The 22,291-nt window shown below is 43.6% G+C and overlaps 1 protein-coding gene across 1 annotated transcript in view; it reads right to left on the reverse strand.

The window, feature by feature from the left end:
* LOC132469982 (complement factor H-like) overlaps positions 1-22,291 on the reverse strand; it is a 117,360-nt gene that overhangs the window by 82,052 nt on the left and 13,017 nt on the right. The window contains exons 7-10 of the mRNA XM_060068130.1: positions 8,613-8,819; positions 8,162-8,326; positions 4,054-4,236; positions 1,308-1,490 (exon numbers count right to left, since the gene is read on the reverse strand). Of these exons, the coding sequence (XP_059924113.1) occupies positions 1,308-1,490; positions 4,054-4,236; positions 8,162-8,326; positions 8,613-8,819 (738 nt within the window). The remainder of the gene's footprint in view (positions 1-1,307; positions 1,491-4,053; positions 4,237-8,161; positions 8,327-8,612; positions 8,820-22,291) is intronic.

Here is a 22,291-nt window from a genome sequence, read left to right on the forward strand (position 1 = left end):
GAAGTCAGTTGGACCGGCCCACAGTTGGGAGCGGCCGCGAGGCGTCTGCAAGCCCGCCCTGAGCATAATTTATTCCCCGCCAAGACGCCGTGAAAATCCCCGAAATAAACAATATATGTCTCAAGAACATCCAACCAATATTTATACCACTTGCTTACTCTCTATGTCTCATTCATGTTTGTTTTTTTATATTACTTCATTTAATTCTTCATTATTCAGGCGTTACAGAACTTTCATGGCCATGAATAAATAATACGAACTACAGTTTACTTTAATATGTTTGTTCTTGAATTGACGTAATGGAGCAAAGACTCCTGGGATTGGGAAATGCGTTTATCCAATAAACAGCTTGCAGGTCAAGTCCATTTTTGGAAATGTAGGGGGATAGCCCTAAAGACGCGTCAGACAGAGAAGGCGAGCAAGTTCGTGGTTGCTTGCTTTTGCTTGTTGTGGCACTCATGGAAGGCAAGAAGAGAAAAGAGAAAGGAGGGGCTGAAAAGGCCAGAATAAAGAAGAAGCGGATGCTGGAGAGGGATGCATCTAAGTGCTGAAATCAGGCATTAAAGAGTTGTGCAGGTGAATTAGCCAGAGCTCCACCATTGACGTTATTGCTAGGCGGGAGCTAGCACAAGCTGCTAGTCAAATGTGTATGTGCTGGCTGGTATATTTCAGACGAATTAATGACTTAACTGATCTTTCTCTTTTAATGGATGGAGAATACGTTAACAGATTTGGAACATGTAGTAGTAGTCGTCGAGTCGTGTCAACACGTTACACCGGTATTACCGAGCATAAATGGTATAAACTTTTAAACTAGGTCACTCCGTCAACTCTCCTCTCACACTAGGTGACAGCGTCTTATAACGTTCTATATTATATAATAGTATAATATAATTTTATAGATAATATCACGGCCAAAAGCTCTGCGCCTCCGGATGGCTGTAGTGCGGGGAGCACTACGGCCATCCGGAATGCTTTCGTTTACCGGCGTTGCTATGGTTACTGGTCTTGTAAGGAAGTGCGCCAATTCTCGGAGCGCCAATTCTCTTCCGCACAGAGCAGAACTGTGACCTATTTTACCCATTTTTAATTTCTTAATTATAATTAGATCATTAATTTTTACAATTTTTCTTTTTATTACTGAAAAAATATATAAATAAACGGTGTTGCAGGGGGGTGGGGCCGGACCGGGGAGGATTCTCCCGGTGGCTATTAGTGCCCCACTCCGCCCCTGGTTACGACCTTAGTTGTCGCAATGCAAGAAATCCTAGATTTGTGTGCGATGCCATTAGAAAAAAACAACTTACGGATGCAAGTAGGAGTTCCTTGAGTCCATTGACCATGTTGGCATCTAATTATACTCTCTCCTTCCATTCTGTAATTGGTACGGCATTTGTAGGTTACTCTGGCACCATCCCTGTAGACCACCCGTTTCTTGTCAGTAATAACTGCATTCTCTACTCTTTTTGGTAAATTGCATGGGGAGGGCGCTGAAAAAGAAAAAAGCGCACACACAATGTTAACCCAAAACCAAACATTAATTTCCACGGGGCCTGCCCGTAATTCCGACGCCTCATTGTTCCGACGTCTCAATGTTCCGAAATATTTCCCATTAGATCTACATGCCATTATTACGACGGTTCAATGTTCCGAAAACGAAACCCATTGGTCCGACATGTCAACAAACGTACTACTCGTCAACAAAAATGGCAGCGGCCATAAAGAGATTTATTTTCTTTGCATTTGTATCACATTGGTCATTTTAATTTAGATTTTAAATGCTTTTACACACTTACATTACTACTTTACGCCGGTCACCAATTTAGGCATTGCACGGTCTTGCTGTGCATGCAATACAATGTAAAGTTGTTTTGTTTGTTTTCGAGCTCGTTTGCTAAAGAGGCTAATGTAGCTAACATTAGCAATGACTATATGAGAAACGGGATATTTACTACGACCAAAAGGGGACGTGCCTCCGCAAATTCTGCAAGAAAGCTGGGAGATTTGCAACTTACGACTTGCACGTACCAACGTACCATCCAAATGCATTAGTCGTCTTATGCCAAGTATCTGTGCACACACTTGGAAGATTTTTCTTTATTTAAAATAGCCATGCCTAATACTGGACGTATTTCCCTAATTCACAGTATCCGTTTCTTTATTAACAAGACACCACCAATTTTTATTTCATTAAGAGAAGTATACGTCATTACACAGAAGATTTTTTTCTTTTTTAAAGTCTCTGCAGCTACAACATTATGTTGCATGATTAGTTTTGCACAATAAATGTTCTCAAAACGACATACATTTAGCAGTTTAGCTTTCCTTAGAGTCTATGTAACCTGTTCTGAAATGGTTCTATTATGATTTATATATCGTGATATATATCGTTATCGCAATAGGTTGCATGTATATCGCAATATGGATTTTAGGCCATATCGCCCATCCCTAGCCCGGTACATTAAAATAAATACAATATCATAATAAGTGATCATTAAAAGCATTGTTAGTAAGCATGAGTCTTCCTCTAATCACTTAAAGATCACTTGGATGATTGTTGTATTTTAAGAGCATAATAACAACGTAGGCATAAATGATAACCAGATAACCCGAATCAAAGAAACGGTCCCGGGTCACCGTTACAACCAGAGGCGGAGTGGCCGTCGGGACGATCGGGAGATTTCCCGGTCGGCCGGCCGGCCAGCGAGTTCAGGTGGACCGGCCCACAATTGTGTAGCGGCCTGCGAAGTCAGTTGGACCGGCCCACAGTTGGGAGCGGCCGCGAGGCGTCTGCAAGCCCGCCCTGAGCATAATTTATTCCCCGCCAAGACGCCGTGAAAATCCCCGAAATAAACAATATATGTCTCAAGAACATCCAACCAATATTTATACCACTTGCTTACTCTCTATGTCTCATTCATGTTTGTTTTTTTATATTACTTCATTTAATTCTTCATTATTCAGGCGTTACAGAACTTTCATGGCCATGAATAAATAATACGAACTACAGTTTACTTTAATATGTTTGTTCTTGAATTGACGTAATGGAGCAAAGACTCCTGGGATTGGGAAATGCGTTTATCCAATAAACAGCTTGCAGGTCAAGTCCATTTTTGGAAATGTAGGGGGATAGCCCTAAAGACGCGTCAGACAGAGAAGGCGAGCAAGTTCGTGGTTGCTTGCTTTTGCTTGTTATGGCACTCATGGAAGGCAAGAAGAGAAAAGAGAAAGGAGGGGCTGAAAAGGCCAGAATAAAGAAGAAGCGGATGCTGGAGAGGGATGCATCTTAAGTGCTGAAATCAGGCATTAAAGAGTTGTGCAGGTGAATTAGCCAGAGCTCCACCATTGACGTTATTGCTAGGCGGGAGCTAGCACAAGCTGCTAGTCAAATGTGTATGTGCTGGCTGGTATATTTCAGACGAATTAATGACTTAACTGATCTTTCTCTTTTAATGGATGGAGAATACGTTAACAGATTTGGAACATGTAGTAGTAGTCGTCGAGTCGTGTCAACACGTTACACCGGTATTACCGAGCATAAATGGTATAAACTTTTAAACTAGGTCACTCCGTCAACTCTCCTCTCACACTAGGTGACAGCGTCTTATAACGTTCTATATTATATAATAGTATAATATAATTTTATAGATAATATCACGGCCAAAAGCTCTGCGCCTCCGGATGGCTGTAGTGCGGGGAGCACTACGGCCATCCGGAGTGCTTTCGTTTACCGGCGTTGCTATGGTTACTGGTCTTGTAAGGAAGTGCGCCAATTCTCGGAGCGCCAATTCTCTTCCGCACAGAGCAGAACTGTGACCTATTTTACCCATTTTTAATTTCTTAATTATAATTATATCATTAATTTTTACAATTTTTCTTTTTATTACTGAAAAAATATATAAATAAACGGTGTTGCAGGGGGGTGGGGCCGGACCGGGGAGGATTCTCCCGGTGGCTATTAGTGCCCCACTCCGCCCCTGGTTACGACCTTAGTTGTCGCAATGCAAGAAATCCTAGATTTGTGTGCGATGCCATTAGAAAAAAACAACTTACGGATGCAAGTAGGAGTTCCTTGAGCCCATTGACCACGTTGGCATCTAATTATACTCTCTCCTTCCATTCTGTAATTGGTACGGCATTTGTAGGTTACTCTGGCACCATCCCTGTAGACCACCCGTTTCTTGTCAGTAATAACTGCATTCTCTACTCTTTTTGGTAAATTGCATGGGGAGGTCGCTGAAAAAGAAAAAAGCGCACACACAATGTTAACCCAAAACCAAACATTAATTTCCACGGGGCCTGCCCGTAATTCCGACGCCTCATTGTTCCGACGTCTCAATGTTCCGAAATATTTCCCATTAGATCTACATGCCATTATTACGACGGTTCAATGTTCCGAAAACGAAACCCATTGGTCCGAAGGTCCGTTAGTCCGACTTTTCAAAAAGGAGGCGCATTAGGCCGACGGTTCAATATGCCGAATAGGAAAAATAGTTTTATACCTCGCTCGCTCCCTCTCTCTCTCACTCTCACTCTCACTGTGTGTGTGTGTGTGTGTGTGTGTGTGTGTGTGTGTGTGTGTGTGTGTGTGTGTGTGTGTGTGTGTGTGTTTTCGTGCCTGTGTTGAGAATTATTAGACCTCCGCTCTCTGTCCATGGTGCTGCAACACCATGTCGAAATGAAGTGAAGCGTTGTCTTTTTGCCCTCCAAAATTCATCGTGAACGTGATATGTAGGCCTAGGTTGTATTTTGGAGACAGAGAGAGAGTGAGAGTGAGAGAGAGGGGGAGCGAGCGAGGTATAAAACTATTTTTCCTATTCGGCATATTGAACCGTCGGCCTAATGCGCCTCCTTTTCGAAAAGTCGGACTAACGGACCTTCGGACCAATGGGTTTCGTTTTCGGAACATTGAACCGTCGGAATAGTGGCATGTCGATCTAATGGGAAATATTTCGGAACATTGAGACGTCGGAATTACGGCATGGCACCATTTCCACATCTATTGATGATGAAACAAACTGAAAAACATACAAACAAGTTGAAAAATAATGTTGCCTGGGCTACTCTTGTTAATGGCTGATGGTTTTGCACTGGGCTGAACTATGCTGAATGGCTTTAATAGATTGCGATTAAACTAATAAACTCCATAAACTCTGCCCTCTTGGCAATTGCGTCATCTAATTGGGATTGCTTTGGTTGTACTGAGCCTTAATTGTCACTTTGGATTAAAAGAAATCTAATTTTTTTAGTGCATGATTTCTCAATGCACAACAGGGTTGAAAACTCAACCTGCCCCAGAGTCTAATCTGTGTGACTTGGGCCAGGTGAGGGTGCTTTAACCAACAATTAACCACAGTACAGACACTCACACACGTAATATTTGCCTGCTGAATAGGCGTTAACTGACGCCTATTTATGAAGCAACCCAGTTGCGCGGGAAATAGGGGTCTCTGGTTGTAGTTTCTGTTCCACAACATTTTATACGTCATGTTTGGGGCATGGGATGAAGAGAGGGATAATTTAAAAAATATTTAATTTATCTTCAATGTGTACAATCTGATTTGTCTTGACGTGATTGCGATTCAGCCTAAGCATGCACGCACACTCACAGCCTGACACAAAAACGACAAACAAGTTCTAGAGTGGTCTGCAGAATACAGGGCCTGTGTAACATAGTATCTTTAGAATTCTATAAACTCTATGTTCATGTTAAGTTAGTATCTCGTCGCTTTGAAAGTAGAGCGAGTTCAATGAGGCCGAACGTACTACTCGTCAACAAAAATGGCAGCGGCCATAAAGAGATTTATTTTCTTTGCATTTGTATCACATTGGTCATTTTAATTTAGATTTTAAATGCTTTTACACACTTACATTACTACTTTACGCCGGTCACCAATTTAGGCATTGCACGGTCTTGCTGTGCATGCAATACAATGTAAAGTTGTTTTGTTTGTTTTCGAGCTCGTTTGCTAAAGAGGCTAATGTAGCTAACATTAGCAATGACTATATGAGAAACGGGATATTTACTACGACCAAAAGGGGACGTGCCTCCGCAAATTCTGCAAGAAAGCTGGGAGATTTGCAACTTACGACTTGCACGTACCAACGTACCATCCAAATGCATTAGTCATCTTATGCCGCTTTTCCACCGCACATGTAGCTCGACTCGACGCGACACGACTCGACACGGTAGCAGCGCGGGTCCTTTTCCACCGCAAATAGTACCTCCGGGACGTGGGCGGGGTCGGCTGCGCGAAAGGGCCGTGACGTATTTTTGTACGCGACGCAAACAACACCTACGTAACCCGCACATGGACAGAACCCACATAACAACAATGGAGGACATCGATGCGATGGTATTCGTGTTCGTATTATTAGCTGGCATATTGAAGAAGTGGAATATGTTGGCTGCGGCGCTGCTATGGCTGTTACCAGCATGGTTGCCATGTCGCTCTCGTGACTTCGTCACACTCTCTGACCAATCAGTGGCCGGACGTCTGCCGACGTCACCTTTTAGCATCGGCTCAGCTCGCTTGGAACCTAGAGCGAGGCGGTACTAGAAAAAGCAGCCACTTCAGGTACCAGATACCATGTTTTCGCGGTGGAAACGCAAAAAATGCGAGCTGAGTCGAGTCGTGTCGAGCTGGTACCATGCGGTGGAAAAGCGGCATTATGCCGCTTTTCCATTTTTTACCGGCTGTTACCATTTTTTGCTGGTAACAGCCATAGCAGCGCCGCAGCCAACATATTCCACTTCTTCAACATGCCAGCTAATAATACGAACACGAATACCATCGCATCGATGTCCTCCATTGTTGTTATGTGGGTTCTGTCCATGTGTGGGTTACGTAGGTGTTGTTTGCGTCGCGTACAAAAATACGTCACGGCCCTTTCGCGCAGCCGACCCCGCCCACGTCCCGGAGGTACTATTTGCGGTGGAAAAGGACCCGCGCTGCTACCGTGTCGAGTCGTGTCGAGTCGTGTCGTGTCGAGTCGAGCTACATGTGCGGTGGAAAAGCGGCATTAGAAGGTAGGGATGGGCAACGATCGTCGAATAGTCGGAGTCACGTCGATTATTGAAAAATTAATGTGACTATTGTTATTTATTACACGGCTCTTCTCAATGCTGTTGAACGCTCCTTTCACTTGCATGGGCCTCCACAACTCCCGGTGGTGAACAATTTTTTGATAATTCACCGTTGCTAAGCATATAATGACCGCTGTCAAGTAAAGTTATTATTTTTTTTATATCGTATCAATCCCCAAGTAGTCCGGTAACTTATCAACCCCAGTGTCCTCGGTTGCTAAGCGACGTCAACGTCTTTGGCGGACTATTTCTCTGCTGATCAACACTACGAATGCTAAATAAATTGTAAATAGACACGTTTTTTGACGTGTCTAGTTCACCGTCATGCAGGCTGTGTTCAGTAAAATAAATAAATAGCCATCTGCCTAAGCCCACGTTGAAATAATTTTGATGTTGAATGTTGATGGCGCAGTGGGAGAAATAAACAGATTGATTTCATACAAATCATAAAAGCCTCTCCATTGTGTGCGCGTGTATCCGAGGTGCAAATAATATTTGACAGATTTTCAAATATTATTTGAATACTTTTCAACGAATATTGAATAGTATTTTTGCCAAAAATGCACATCCCTATTAGAAGGCTGGTGGATGTCTTGAGCACTGTCGTCTCCTACTTCCGCCATGAATCCAACTTCAAGAAACTTAAAAACATTATGTTGTAGGCTACAGAGTGCGCCTGCGCGGCAACTTCAGAAGACTCGGATGAAGCGCTAGGAAGGATTTAAGAACAAGGTTTCCACCCCGCGGGCACTGTTATCCCCCGAGATAATAATTTTATTTGAAATGAAAACGTTAATTGTGATTGACTGTTTTATGGGGGCTTACAATTACACCGGTAACCGTTACATCCCTATTCTGGACTATATAGTCACTCTTTACCCGGTGCTAACGCATGGCACTTCCGTCGTTTTCCTGTCACATTACGTTCAATAGGAGGCGCTGTCTCTCTACAATATGTCTGGCCCTGTGTAGAAGGGTCGATGATAGAGGTCAATGTTTTGAAGAACGTTGACAGACCTGAACAACAATTTAGAAAATGCAAGAAACCACATATCAATAAAAATGAAAAAATACCTTCACAGAGTGGGTTTGGTGTCCATCCGTTTTCCGTGCATTTAGCTCTAGTATAATCAGTTGGCCTGAAGCCTTGTTTGCACCGGTAGTATGCATATCCACCATATTGTGTACTTTGAAGCCGTTCTTTCAAATTAGGGTCATTTGGATCCTGACATCTGATCACTGAATAAAGAAGCACAATTGTGTCTCAGTGGGAATTTATAGTAGTTCATGATTGTTTTCCCAAAGCATACTCTGTGACATCTACATAGTTCTCAATATAGATTTCTGGGCACTTACGTGAACTTATTTGGTTTACTTTAATTTGATAACAATTGTTTAAAAATCACAGCAATCCAATCAAAGCTGAAGGATCGGGGCGACCTGGTTGGTTCACATATGAGGACAACAATCCTAAGAATATTTATAGATCTACAACTAATTGATGCATGAAAATAATGTTGCCTACCTTGGCATGGCCCCATCAAAATGACCCCAGCTGAAATCCATGTCCCATTCTCTGTACAAGTAATTGTTTTCTGGGTTTGCTGATCATTAAAGGAAAACCAGTGGCCTTGGGCGCATTTCACCGAAACGTTTTCTCCAGGTAAAAATTGGTTCTTATTTACATCAAGATAAGTGGTTCCTCTCTCATGCAGCAGTTGACATGTCACTCCTGAAAATCAAAAAGTAGGATAACAAATTAATATTGCAATTCACCAGCAAGCAATAGCCCTCATATTGATATCTGTGCCTGATAAAGCCCTGAATTAGACAGCCTATTAGTCTCGCCCCTAACCTTTATGACAAGGACAAACGTCCAATGAAAAAAAATAAGGAATTCTTCGGAGACCGAAGTTGAGACACTCGTGTCACTAGCTGATGCGAACTGTCTGATTTTGTTTGGTAGCCAAAAAGCTGGCATTAAAGGCAAGCCAAAAAACGGTATATGGAAGCAAATCACTGTTGCAGTCAATAGTGTGTCAACTGTTCATTGGGCTACGGAAGAGGTTTGAATAATTAATCAAATGTAAAATTGATGTTCAATTGATCCTGCTTAAAAATGTCACATTTGACCTGTAGGCTATCGTTTGCATTGCGTTAAAAGTAATTTTATTCTGAATAAGGTGAAGTAAAAATGGTCAGAACCAAAATAAATATGTTGGGGCTGTGAAGCGGTCCATAATAGAAACTGGAGGAGGCCGGGTGGACCCTAGCCTTGAACTGACGAAATTTGAGGAGCGATCGGGTCTCCCTCCATTTCGGGCATAGGTGGTGGCGGAGGAGGCACAGATGCACGCCAGACCAGTCATGGAAGTGGTAAAAACGCCTTAGTAATTATTTAAAATATATATATATATATACAGCTTCCTTGTTACAAAGTAATGGCAAGAATAATCTCATGATTTATTTTGATTTTTAAAGATGAAATGCAAGCAGGTTCATCCAAAATGGGAACCGAGCCAAGCCCAGTTGCATTCAAACAAATACGGATAAAGAAAAAGAAGGGCCGCCGCCAACAGTGCCGGAACGATTGTCTGCCCGAAGTGCTGGTCTGCACGCATCTGTCTTGACTGCAGAGGTCCTGGACAAACAAATCGAGATGTGCAGGTCAATGGTGGAAATAAATAACTCTGTTAGCCATTAACGAAACATTGAAACAAATAAAGAATGCAACACATAAATAAATTGGTTTGCTGTACTTTGACCTCTGTCTTGCTTTTAACCAAAAAATAAACATATTGCTTACCCTTTAAATATTAGAAGCGCCAAATTAAATCCTCCCTTCTTCTTAGAGCTCCAACATGTGGCTCCTGTGGCCAGGGATCTCTGGGCTTCGGGTCATCTGGTTGCAGGACGGCAAACCCCACATGCTAAAATAATATTACAGGTCTTTTCTGGGCTGTAAAGCAACATTCTGACCCGATGGTCATCCACCTGCCCTTGAGTAGGCCTATACATCGCTCCACTGTTGCCCTTGTGCGCGTGTGAGCGCTGTTGAAATTGCGCTCCTGATCCGTGTTTGGATGAGTCAGGGGAGTTAAAAGAGAATTGGACAGGGGATAGCCTTCGTCATCTAGATGAATCACATCAAACTTTTAGTGCGATGTCTTAAACGTTTTTCAGGAGAAAAAAAAGTGTGACTGTGCCTAACTCATCGAGGAGATGACGCCGACCATGTAGTGCGCCCCAAGGAAAACGATGCCCAACGTTGCTACCTTGGAAAATAAAATAATCGTGCGGGCCCCCAGGCCATCAGGCTACCATGTTGAGGATAGATTTTTCTGGCATCGCAAATAATCGGGTCATTAATTGAATAGCTTTTACGGTTGATGTACGTGTAATCATTAATAGATGGTGGCTTCATACACACATGGGTACAATCAACTGCACCAATCACTAGCAATAGCATAAAATTACCGTTTGATTCCAGTCTGCCAATGGTTATGATATGGGAATTGAATATAGCATTCGGAGTGGGGCATTATAGCTGCCAAAACTGCTGGCATGGTTCGGCTAATACTTGGCTGGGAAATACCAGACCTGTCCCCGATCTCCCGCTGATAGGTCCCAGTGGCCAAAAACCCTAAGGTGGAGCACACCTGCACTGGCAAAAGGTATTGAGTTTCTCGCCATAACTGTGGCACCAAAGCATTGCATAGCTCCATCAGGAGCCTCGGGAGACGAAAACGACTCAAGAGCCATCACTCTCCATGAAAATGTGCGTTAAGGGCCTAGTTGCAGGTTAACGGGAAGTTTTGATTAATGGCTACATAAAGCATTTATAACATGTCAGCAAAATAGTGCTAAAGTCCAGTTTTGGGCGTTTATGGTGACTGAGAGGTGGCAAGAACCTAACATGTATGATGGCCTACAACCGTATAAATTCGAACCTCTCAGATGTGAGAGGGCGATTGAGGAATTGCCGAGAACTGATGGCAGTCAAGGCCAATTAAATGCATAGTCAGAGGAGAATGAGTGGAGAGTTGCACTGGAGCACTGGAGCAAGTCAATAAACAGCAGTGATTACAATAACAACACTTTTATTTATTTTTACTGTCAGTGAATAGCACAGAGTGAAAGTCAACGTTTTCTTCTAGTGACCGCGATTATGTCGTTCAGATAAGTAGGCCTACAGGTAAACTTAGTCAGAAGATCTAGAAATAGAAGGCATAATGCTATGGGCTAAATTGCCAGTCCCACCTGTGAAATCCCCCCCAGATAATATCTAATTAAATCTTACCCCCGACGTAGACAGATTTCCGATTAGTTAACCCACGTTTTGATGGTAGCCTACTAGCTCCAGTAACAACATCTTTGCCTAGTGTTTATTTCTAAGCTTTATTTTACCCAGCGTGCGAAATACCCATCAATATTCGGGGGTCCCCATCTCCCTATTGTGGCGCAATACCGATATACAGATTCACAGTAGGCCTATAACACTACAATATTTCATGAATGCAAGCCAAGACAATCAGTTTTTAGCTTACATGACAACACGCACACACTTAACAATTTTTGATAATCCGATATGCTAGGCCTATATATTTTAAAGCAACACTGACATAGGAGGCTGCATTGGCTGAAGATGTTTGGATGCACGTTGATTTATAAAAAGGAGAGGGAAAGTTTTGCATTACAATGCAAACACAACAATAATTGGCACCAATCTGGCACACTTAGAAGAGCAATCAACTGAATAAATGGCGGGTATAACTGCGGTCAAGTCAGCCGTCATTCGTTCATCCGCGGTCAAGCCAGCTGTCACACAAATCTTCGTGCGCCCCTACTCTAAACAGCCTTTGTGTGGTATCTCGCAAACTTTTCAAAATAACACCTACGTTTGTGTGGATCGCTGCGATCGCTACCAGACCGGCGTGAAAACGTCCAAAACAAACAAGGGTGTTCAAAGGACCAAGTATGCACGTGAGGTTTTCAATGGACATTTTCTTCGAAACTATACATTAAAATCACATGGTTCCTTGTGTCAATACAACGGTTAATATGGTCATATCAGTCAGTGCCAGGGGTGTTACACTGAAAAGAGTGACCCAAGAGGGCAGTGTTTCACATTTTCTGCAACATGCACGGTGGGCATTATAACAAGAACATAAATAAAACATAAGATCTCCCCCTACCGGTGGGTCTGAGTGCCCCGGTATATAGATTAAATGACACCCATGTGTCAATCAAACGGAAGTGACATGAACCAAAACAGTGAGTAACCTTTCAAAATAAACAATAAACAAACAGACCAAATATGCATTTTGGCCCCTACAATGCTAATCCAATCAAATCAAATGTATTCATTAAGCACATTTAATAACAAGATGAGGGGGTGGGGGGAGATCTTAAATTGTATTTATATTTTATTCATGCCTGTCTACGCTTCAATCTCGTGCATGTCGCAGAAAATATACTTCAAAGTGCTAATAATGCAATTTGCAAAGGCCAAAATATGCATATGTGAGTATTTCAAAGGACATTGTCTCAAAATCCCTACAGTTCTATCAAATTGTTCCGTGTGTACTAGTAGTCAGGACAATGGCTAATATGGTTATGTCAGTCAGTGCCGAAACGTATGTATAATTTTGTCTATACCTCTCTTCAAAGTGCTATCATAATGCAATTTGCAAAGGCCAAAATATGCATATGTGAGTTTTTCAAAGGACATTTACTCAAAATCTATGGAGTAAAATCACATTGTTCCATGTGTACTAGTAGTCGGGCTATAATAGCGCAAGCGCAAATACGATCAGACAGATTCACGTTGAACACATACACAAAGCACATTCGTCCATCCCGGCGGAGGGTGACAGACAGCCCACAACACGCCAAAAATCACCACGGCGTGTACTCTCTCTCTCACTCTCGCACGCCCGTACACAAATCACTCCAACTCCAAGGCTAGGCTGCCTCACCACAACTAACCAAAAGGCCTTCATAACCATGCAGTATGCCGAAGCCGGAAAGGAAACACGCACAGTCGCACACTCATATGCAAAAAAAAAAGTTTTATCATCAACATTCAGTCACTGCAAAGATTTAAACAATAGCCTCTTACCATAAGTTAGAATGGACCCAAAGTGTGATTGATACAGTCTTGTTTAGCTTTCGTTTGCTATCCGTTTTTAGTATGACTTCTCAACATTACATCTTTCTTCTGTTAGGTGCACATGGCTAACATGGCTAATCACTCCAACTCCAAGCCTAGCCTTGGAGTTGGAGTGATTTGTGTACGGGCGTGCGAGAGTGAGAGAGAGAGCACACCCGCCGTGGTGATTTTTGGCGTGTTGTGGGCTGTCTGTCACCATCCGCCGGGATGGACGAATTTGCGAAGGCGAACTGAATAGTGGGGAATAGGCCCCGAGACCGAAGGTCAAGGGGGTTATTCCCCACTATTCACGGAGCCTCAGGTGAATAATTGTTAATTAAATGTTTTAGTATATACTACACGTGAACGCAATAAATAAACAAGCTAACCCTTTTTGCCAGGATTTATTTGTTTTTTATTAGCAGTGTATTTGTTTTTATCAGAGGACATTTCGCGATGAACACAATATCGAGTTTGAGATGTCAATCATGGGATATTGCCCAATTTCCCTAGATAGGGAGCCAATCAAATTACGCCATCTTAGGAGGTTCACGTGTAGCATATACTAACTATAAGCGGCCGCTGGTGATCAACATTTTTGGTGGTGCGCAGTAATAGACGGGGATCCGGGGGTCCCTCCCCCAGAAAAAAAATAATTTGGTAGATTTGATTTCCTGTATTCTGGTGCATTTGGGGGATGGCCACTACCCATTACCTACTATTCATTCAGATTCATAGCCTACATCCTGACTTGCAGAGCCTGGACAAGCTTACACTGAATATACAGACCAACTTTATGGCCATTCCACCAGCCATTGCTAATTGACCCATTGTTGTTATTCTGATATTGAGAAAAATCATGATCATTGTCCCATAGCGTCCATTTTTTGTGAGTCTCAATGTCTTCTTCAAATGCAGTTAGAAATATAATAATAATAAATCAGTTTTTTATAGCGCTTTTCTAAGTACTCAGACGCTTTACAAATAAGAAAGGAATACATACAGACAGTACAGACAATCAAACAAAAGGGAAAGAAATAAACACCACAACAATAGCCAACACATTAAGAGAGCGGGAGAGAGTGAAAGATGGCGGAGGATGATTTGTCAAATGTTGTAGGTGGTCCTGAAGAGATAGGTTTTAAGTTGACTTTTGAATGAACAGAGTGTATCAGAGTTTTGGATGGCCAGAGGGAGGGAGTTCCAGAGGGTAGGGGCTGTGATGGGGAAGGCACTGTCCCCCAGGGTGCGATACTTGGTCTTGGTGATGAAGGTGAGAAGGTTGGCATCAGCGGAGCGTAGGCGGTTGTTCAGCGCTTTGTAGGTGGTTAGGAGAATCTTGAAATTGATGCGTTGTTTTATTGGAAGCCAATGAAGTTGACAGAGGATGGGAGTAATGTGTTCACTGGAGGGAGAGTTGGTAAGCAGTCGGGCAGCAGCTTGAACATATTGCAATTTTTGAAGAATAGTGGAGGGGAGGCCATACAGAATGCTATAGCAATAGTCGAGTCTGCAAGTGATGAAGGCGTGGATTAGTGTTTCGGCAGCTGAGGATGAAAGGGTGGGTCAAAGGCGTGCAATGTTGCGGAGGTGGAAGAAGGATGTTTTTCTGACGCTGTTCATGTGTGACTTGAAGGAGAGAGTGGGGTCCATGATGATGCCGAGGTTTCTGACCAGGGGGGAGGGAGTGACAGAGTGACCATCAATGCAAAGTGAGAAGTTCTGGGAGGTAGGGATGATGTTTTTTGGGCCGAAGATGATAATTTCAGTTTTATTGCCGTTGAGTTTGAGGAAGTTGTGGTGCATCCAGATTTTGATGTCCGTGAGACAGTTGGTGAGAGTGGCTAGGATGGCAGGAGTAATGGCTGTGGTGGTGATGCATAGTTGGGTATCGTCGGCGTAACAGTGAAATTGAAGACCATGGCGGCGGATGATGTGACCTAGTGGGAGCATGTAGAGGATGAAGAGGATGGGGCCAAGCACTGAGCTTGGGGGACTCCGTGTGAGACAGGGATGGTGTGGGATTTGTGGTTGTTGATGGAGATGTATTGCAATCTTTCAGACAGGTAGGAGGTGAACCAGGAGAGGAAGGAGTCAGTGATGCCAATGGATTGCAGACGGCTGAGAAGGATGGAGTGATTGACGGTTTCAAAGGCAGCACTGAGGTCGAGGAGGAGGAGAATGGTAAGGGAGCCGGAGTCAGAGGAGAGTAGGAGGTCGTTGGTGACTTTAAGTAGGGTTGTTTCAGTACTGTAGTGGGTTCGCAAGCCGGATTGGAATGTTTCGTATAGGTTATTGGAGAGGATGTATTGCTTGAGTTGCGTTGCGACGGCTCTTTCGAGTAGTTTTGAAAGGAATTTGAGGTTGGAGATGGGTCCGAAGTTGTTGGGGTCGACGGAGTCAAGGCCAGGTTTTTTAAGGAGGGGGGTGACGGCAGCAAGCTTAAAAGGAGGGGGAACAGTAACAGAGTTTAGGGAGTTGTGCCTGTGATGAGTGGGGCGAGAGGTGAAACAGGCTTTGACGAGTTCGGAAGGCATGGTGTCCAGGGGGGAGTGTATTTTGGAGAGGTCTGTGCTGGGTACAATGACGATGCTCACTTTTTTCTCTTTTTAGTGCCGGTAATGAAAGGCTCTGAAAGACGGCATACCCATATAGCCGGCATACCCATGTATTACTAAGGAATAAAATGTATACAAAATCTGTCTGGCACGTTTTATGAAGAAAACGTTTCCAAAAAGCATCAGACATATGACCCACTATGGTCTGCTCCATGTATCCAATGTTGACAACGTGACATGATATGGCTAAGCTAACAACATAAACAAAAAGGAGCTAGGAAAGGAATTTAACTGTGTGTTTCAGTTCAGAAGGGCCAAACGTGTGGCTAGACACAGCACTACAAAAGTCGTCAAGATTGAAAAAGAAAAAAATATTTGTTGCACAGCTCAATTCACAACACGCATTCCATTAAAACTAGCCTACATCAGGCATTCTGACCAAAACTCATGCACTCCCCACAATTATTCCAGAATTCCAGCAAAGCAAGAATGACCAAAAGTCACTTTGTGAGACTGAGACTGACTCCACCGACTATCAATTGCAAGTTAAAACAGCCGACCACTTGAATACAAAAAACACAAAAGACCTCGCCACAGCACCAGCAAATCTTAGGCAATAGATATTGCGTCTTACCTTTATTTATGTGGCAGTGGTCTGCAGATGCATCCCGTGGTGTAGCCTACCACATCCATTTAATTCAACAGGTTATCGTTCTGATACTGTCCATGGTACTAGCAACCTGCTCTGGTGCTTTTTACCTATGTATTCAGGCTAAAATGACTTGATTGTCTGATGCCTAATCATCCCAGCCAAAGAGTATTGGTATTATTAGTAATGGCTACTTTCCAAATCGAAAAAATAACTTCCCAAAGTGTGTCTTTTTCCAATGTATTTGTTATCATTCGTAGCGTTGATCAGCAGAGAAATAGTTCGCCAAAGTGGTTGACATCGCTTAGCAACCGAATACGCTGGGGTTGATAAGTTACCGGACTGCAGAGTGATACAGATGACGTGAATCAGAGGCAAAAAGAAACACTTTCCTTGACAGCGGTCAATATGGTGGATGTGAGCATTCCACTGCATTGAGAAGCGCCGTGTAATAAACAAAATAATTGACAGCTGAACGTTAGGAAGGCCCATGCAAGTGAATGGAGCAGTCTACACCATAGAGTAGAGCCGTGTAATAAGTAAGGGATAATGTATAGAATGCCGGTCATTATCGGGAAAATAAGCCCCGACAGGGCAAACAGGACCCCGAACACGCAGCAAAGGTGTCTTGCTTCCCACTGAAGGGGCTTTATTTCGATAATGACCGGCGACGTTCTATACATTATCCCGCTTATTACACGGCTACGTGCCAAAACGAAAAAAATACTTTTTACAATTTATTTGTTACCAGCTTTCGTAGTGTTGATCAGCAGAGAAATAGTCCGCCAAAGACGTTGACGTCGCTTAGCAACCGAAGATGCTGGGGTTGAAGAGTTACCGGACTACTTGAGGAGCGACACCAAAGACGTCATTATAGGCAAAAAGTCCTTTGTTTTCCATGTCAGCGGTCAATTATACTTAGCAACAGTGAATTATCTAATATAATTATCTAATATAATTCACCGCCGGAAGTTGTGAAGAGCCCATGCAATGGAACGGAGCGTTCCACGGCATTGAGAAGACCCGTGTTCCAATACATAATAATTCAACTCGATTTTATTTTATTTATTTTACAAGTGGTGGGTACAAAATTAATCTTGACGAAATCTGGTGGGGACGCGTCCCCGGCGTAATCAATGCCTATGGTTATGGTGAGAAGATGGAAAGCCGGTCGTCAGGGGTTGAAGGAAGTGGAAGTTCTGAGTCAAGGCTTGTGGCAGAGGAGGTGGCAAGCTGGTTGTGGAGGATTTCTATCTTGGAGTGGAAAAATTATAGGAAATTATTGCATTTCTCTGCGGTGAATGAGGTTGAAATGTTATCCTGGGGTTTGAGGAGTTCATTTATCATGGAAAAGTGTGCGTGGGTTGGAGGATCCAGAATGAGTGATGCCAGAGTAGAAGACAGAACGGGCTTTGTCGAGTGCTGATTTGTAGAGGTGCATGTGCTCTTTGTAGGCGAGGGCGTGTACTTTGAAACCGTTTTTCTTGTGTATTCGTTCTAGATGTCTAAGTTGTTTTTTGAGTTTGTGAAATTCCGGGGTGAACCAGGGGGCAGAGTGAGTGAACATCACAGTTTTAGTTTTCAGGGGGGCCAGTTTGTTGAGGGAGGTAGACAGTGTGTTGTTGTAGATGTTGACAAGGTCCATGGGGGCTGGATTTACAGGAAAGGTGAGGCCGTAGAGAGTGTTTGATATGCAGGTGGAGAGAGAAACTGGACCGAGCGATTTAAGATTGCGGAAAGTGATTTTGTGGTCCTGTTTGATTGCCAGGTGGTCAGAGATGGAGAGGTCGGTGCTGGAGACAATGTGGATGTGGAGCCAGTGGAGCAAACCAGGTCTACGATGTGCCCAAGGTTGTGGGTGGGAAGGTTGATGTTTTGGGTGAATCTAAAGCGGTTGTGGAGGACCAGGAAGTCAATAGCGTTTTTACATTCCGGGGAGTCAATGTGGAGTTTGAAATCGCCGAGGAGTAAAACAGATGGCGAGATTGAAGATAGTGCAGTGATGAATTCAGAGAGATCTGGTAGGAATGATGGGTTGGGTTTGGGGGGGCGGTAAATGATTGAAAAGATGAGAGGTTTGGGGCCAGGTGTTCAAATGATGGGGCAGCAAGGATGGAGAGTGGGGTGGGTTGGAGGTCTTGATGGTATACAGCAGCAATGGGTTGTCTAGGTAAGAATATCCAACAGGGGTAATAATAATAATAATACATTTAATTTAGAGGCGCCTTTCAAGACACCCAAGGTCACCTTACAGAGCATATAGTCATCATAAATCGTTTAAAAAAAACAAGACATTGTGGAAAAAATAAATAAATAAATAAACATAATAAATAAGAAATAAATAAAACAAAAACAAGATAAAACAAAACAAACAAACAATCAAAACAGTGATCAGTTAGACGTTGTGTGCGAGTTTGAACAGGTGAGTTTTGAGTTGTGACTTGAAGGTTGTAATGGTGTCTGACTGTTTTATGTGTGGGGGGAGGGAGTTCCAGAGCCTGGGTGCTGAACAGCTGAATGACCGGGCACCCATTGTAGTGAGTCGTGATGTGGGGATACATAGTAGTCCAGCGGAGGGAGCGGGAGGGAGTGTATTCTTGGAGGAGGTCGCAGAGGTAACTGGGGGCTAGGTTGTGGAGAGCTTTGTAGGTGAGGAGTAGGGTTTTGTATTGGATGCGGTAGTGTACTGGGAGCCAGTGAAGTTGGATGAGGACAGGGGTGATGTGGTCAGATGATTTGGTGCGTCAGATGATCCGGGCGGCTGAGTTCTGAATGATCTGCAGTCTGTTGATGAGTTTGGTGGGGAGTCCGGTGAGGAGGGCGTTGCAGTAGTCTATGCGTGATGTGACAAATGAGTGAACTAGGATTTCAGTGCTGGATTGGGTCAGTGATGGGCGGAGTCTGGCGATGTTGCGGAGGTGGAAGAATGCAGTCCGGGTGATGTTGTGAATATGGGGTGCGAATGAGAGGGTGTTGTCCAGGATGACGCCGAGGCTCTTGACTTTGGAGGAGAAGGGTACTGGGAATCCATCGATGATTATGAGTGGAGCTGGGGTGTGTTGTGATTTAGTGAGGGTGGATTTGGATCCGATGAGCAGGGCCTCGATCTTGTTTCCATTGCGTTTCAGGAAGTTCCTGCTCAACCAGCTCCGGATCTCTTCCAGGCACGTGATGAGGGAGGTGGGGGGATGGCAGCGGTGGGTTTGGTGGAGATGTAGACCTGTGTGTCGTCAGCGTAGCAGTGAAAATGGACCCCATGGTGACGGAGGAGTGTGCCCAGCGGGAGGAGGTAAGTGGTGAACAGGAGTGGACCCAAGACTGACCCCTGGGGGACACCCAGTGAGACACCTGAACACCCAGACTTGTGGTTGCTTAGTTGAACAAATTGTTGACGGCCGGTGAGGTAGGATGTAAACCAGGAGAGTGCAGCACCAGTGATCCCAATGCCAGCCAGGCGGTCCAGGAGCAGAGGGTGGGAGATCGTGTCGAATGCTGCGCTGAGATCGAGGAGGATGAGAATGGTGAGTAATCCAGAGTCGGCTGCAAGGAGGAGGTCGTTGGTGATTTTGACTAGGGCTGTTTCAGTGCTGTGTTTTGGACGGAAGCCAGATTGGAACGGTTCGTGGAGATTGTTAGTGTCGAGGTGGGACTGTAGTTGTGCGGCAACCACCCTTTCAGTAGTAGTTTGGTTGAGTTCAAAGTAGTCCAGGGGTTTTTGCCAAGTTTCATTTAGACAGAGGAGGTCAACTTGCTTGTCGGTGATAAATTCGTAGAGTATTAGGCTTTTATTGTTGAGGTATCTTGTGTTGAAGAGGGCGAGTTTTAGGTACTTTTATTTTGAAATTGATTGAGCGGAAGTAGGGATTGGGTGGAGGTTAAATGTGTTCACGCTGGATGACGCGATGAGGAAGTGCGGGAGCCGGTGTGTGAACTGCGGAATAGTGTTTATGACAGTGGAACTGTACATAAATTTACGGCGGGAGCCTCTGTGAATGTAGCGGGGATGGAGAAGAAGTCGAGAATTCTTTAGTGTGGCAATGAGTTCAGTGGAAGGAGGCATTTGGGGAAAAAGCTGGCGGAGCTGCATGGTTGAGTAGCGAAGTGCCATGCCCGAGGCTGTGAAGAAGCAAACGCTGTTGGAGGTGGATGGTGGCCTCAACTGAGCGGCGATGAAAGACGTCCGCCAGATGGGAGCTGGGTTGGCTCGAAAGGAAGGCAGCGGTCCGGCCAGAGCGAGGGTGAACTCAACCGTACCTGTAGAGGTGGAAGCCCGCCCGGGTTTACCTTCGACCAGGTTACGCCGTTGGATTCTGTAGCAGAAGTCCAAATGTCCAAGACGGCTGGTCGAAAAAGCTTACTAAAATAGGAAAGCAGCACCAAAGAACTTAAAAATAATGTTAAAAATAATGTTCAGAATGATGTTCAGAGCGAGAAGCAGCAGCCAGTGAGCAGCGGCGGCCAAAATGCATCAGCGTCCACCAACTGTCAAGCAACTGTACGACTCCACGCATAAAACACGTACAAATAAAGAAAACTATATATGTCTATGTATAACTAGTAAACTTAGCTAAACTACTATATACAAAAAAAAGTACAAAATGTTCAATGCATTCGTGAAAAATATTAAAAATACTGAATAAAAAACAAGTCAGACAGAGCGGCGTTAGACTGGCCAGCGTCCCCGTTACTAGGCAACTTTAATAAAATATGGGACAGTTGCCTCATTTTGTTTATATGCTACAGGCCGAAAGACTAAATTAATATGTAACTTACTTGCTCCTTTTAAGTATAACATTGCTTGGGGAGGGAAATTCATCCACTGAATGGGTGGAAAGTGTTTACATCTCTCTGCTAGTTAGCGATCCATCTCTTCTCTACATGTAGTTTTGTTGCGCGAATGCTGCTGAGGACGGTAGCCTATTTGATTGATTCCCTGAATTGTCCAATCATGTGGTGATAAAAAAAAAGGTAAGCGATACCATTGGCCTGGGGCGCACACTGGTGTGACCCAAGGGCGAATTTTCTTGCGCCAATGAAAAGCTGTCTTTGCTTGATAGACAGCAAAAAGTTTGGGAGCTTACATTGACTTCAACGTGGCTGGCACCCCTGACTTGGATGATGGCTTTATTTCGAATGACCAATAACGAGCCTAGCCCAAATCATTGACGTTCAGACACATTTAAATGGTTGCTGGCATTGGCAAGTACAGTCTATCACACAATTAAACAAGGATAAACTTTATGTATTTTTGTTAGTTTATTTTGTATTCATAATAGTTGATTCATAGTTGGCGGATATATTCGAGTGAATATTTCACGGAGGGGCAGCGCCCTCTATTGACCCACCGCCACTGCTTACTATATATAATATCTATGTATTTATCTATTTATCTGTATAATCTGCTGAACACTCTCTTACAAGTCCCTACTCTCAAGGGTCTCAATGCGGCTTTGGTCAATGCAGCTTTTTGACGTCATGCAATGCATTCTGGGGGAAATGAGAATCAATAGCGAACCAATAAAATAGTACCTACAATTTCGTATTACATTCCGTTTTGTGATACCTAACAACATTAAATACAATGGATAACAGTTTAAATCTTTATTACCAACAAGCCAATTGCACAAATTTGTTGGAAAATGAACCCTGCAACACAGCCTTTAAGGTCCTCTAACAGAGCCAGATCTGCCACCGCTGAGACTCAACCACCTATTTAGCAAAGCTCCTGTTTACATAGACAACTGAATAAACATCTCACCTATCACATTCTACATTCTGTTTTTAATTAGGCCCGACATGATTGTAATTGTTTGAACGGCTATCTGGGCTAATTCAAATTTATTTTG

This window comes from Gadus macrocephalus, chromosome 12 (assembly GCF_031168955.1).
Source record: "Gadus macrocephalus chromosome 12, ASM3116895v1".
Lineage (NCBI taxonomy): Eukaryota > Metazoa > Chordata > Actinopteri > Gadiformes > Gadidae > Gadus > Gadus macrocephalus.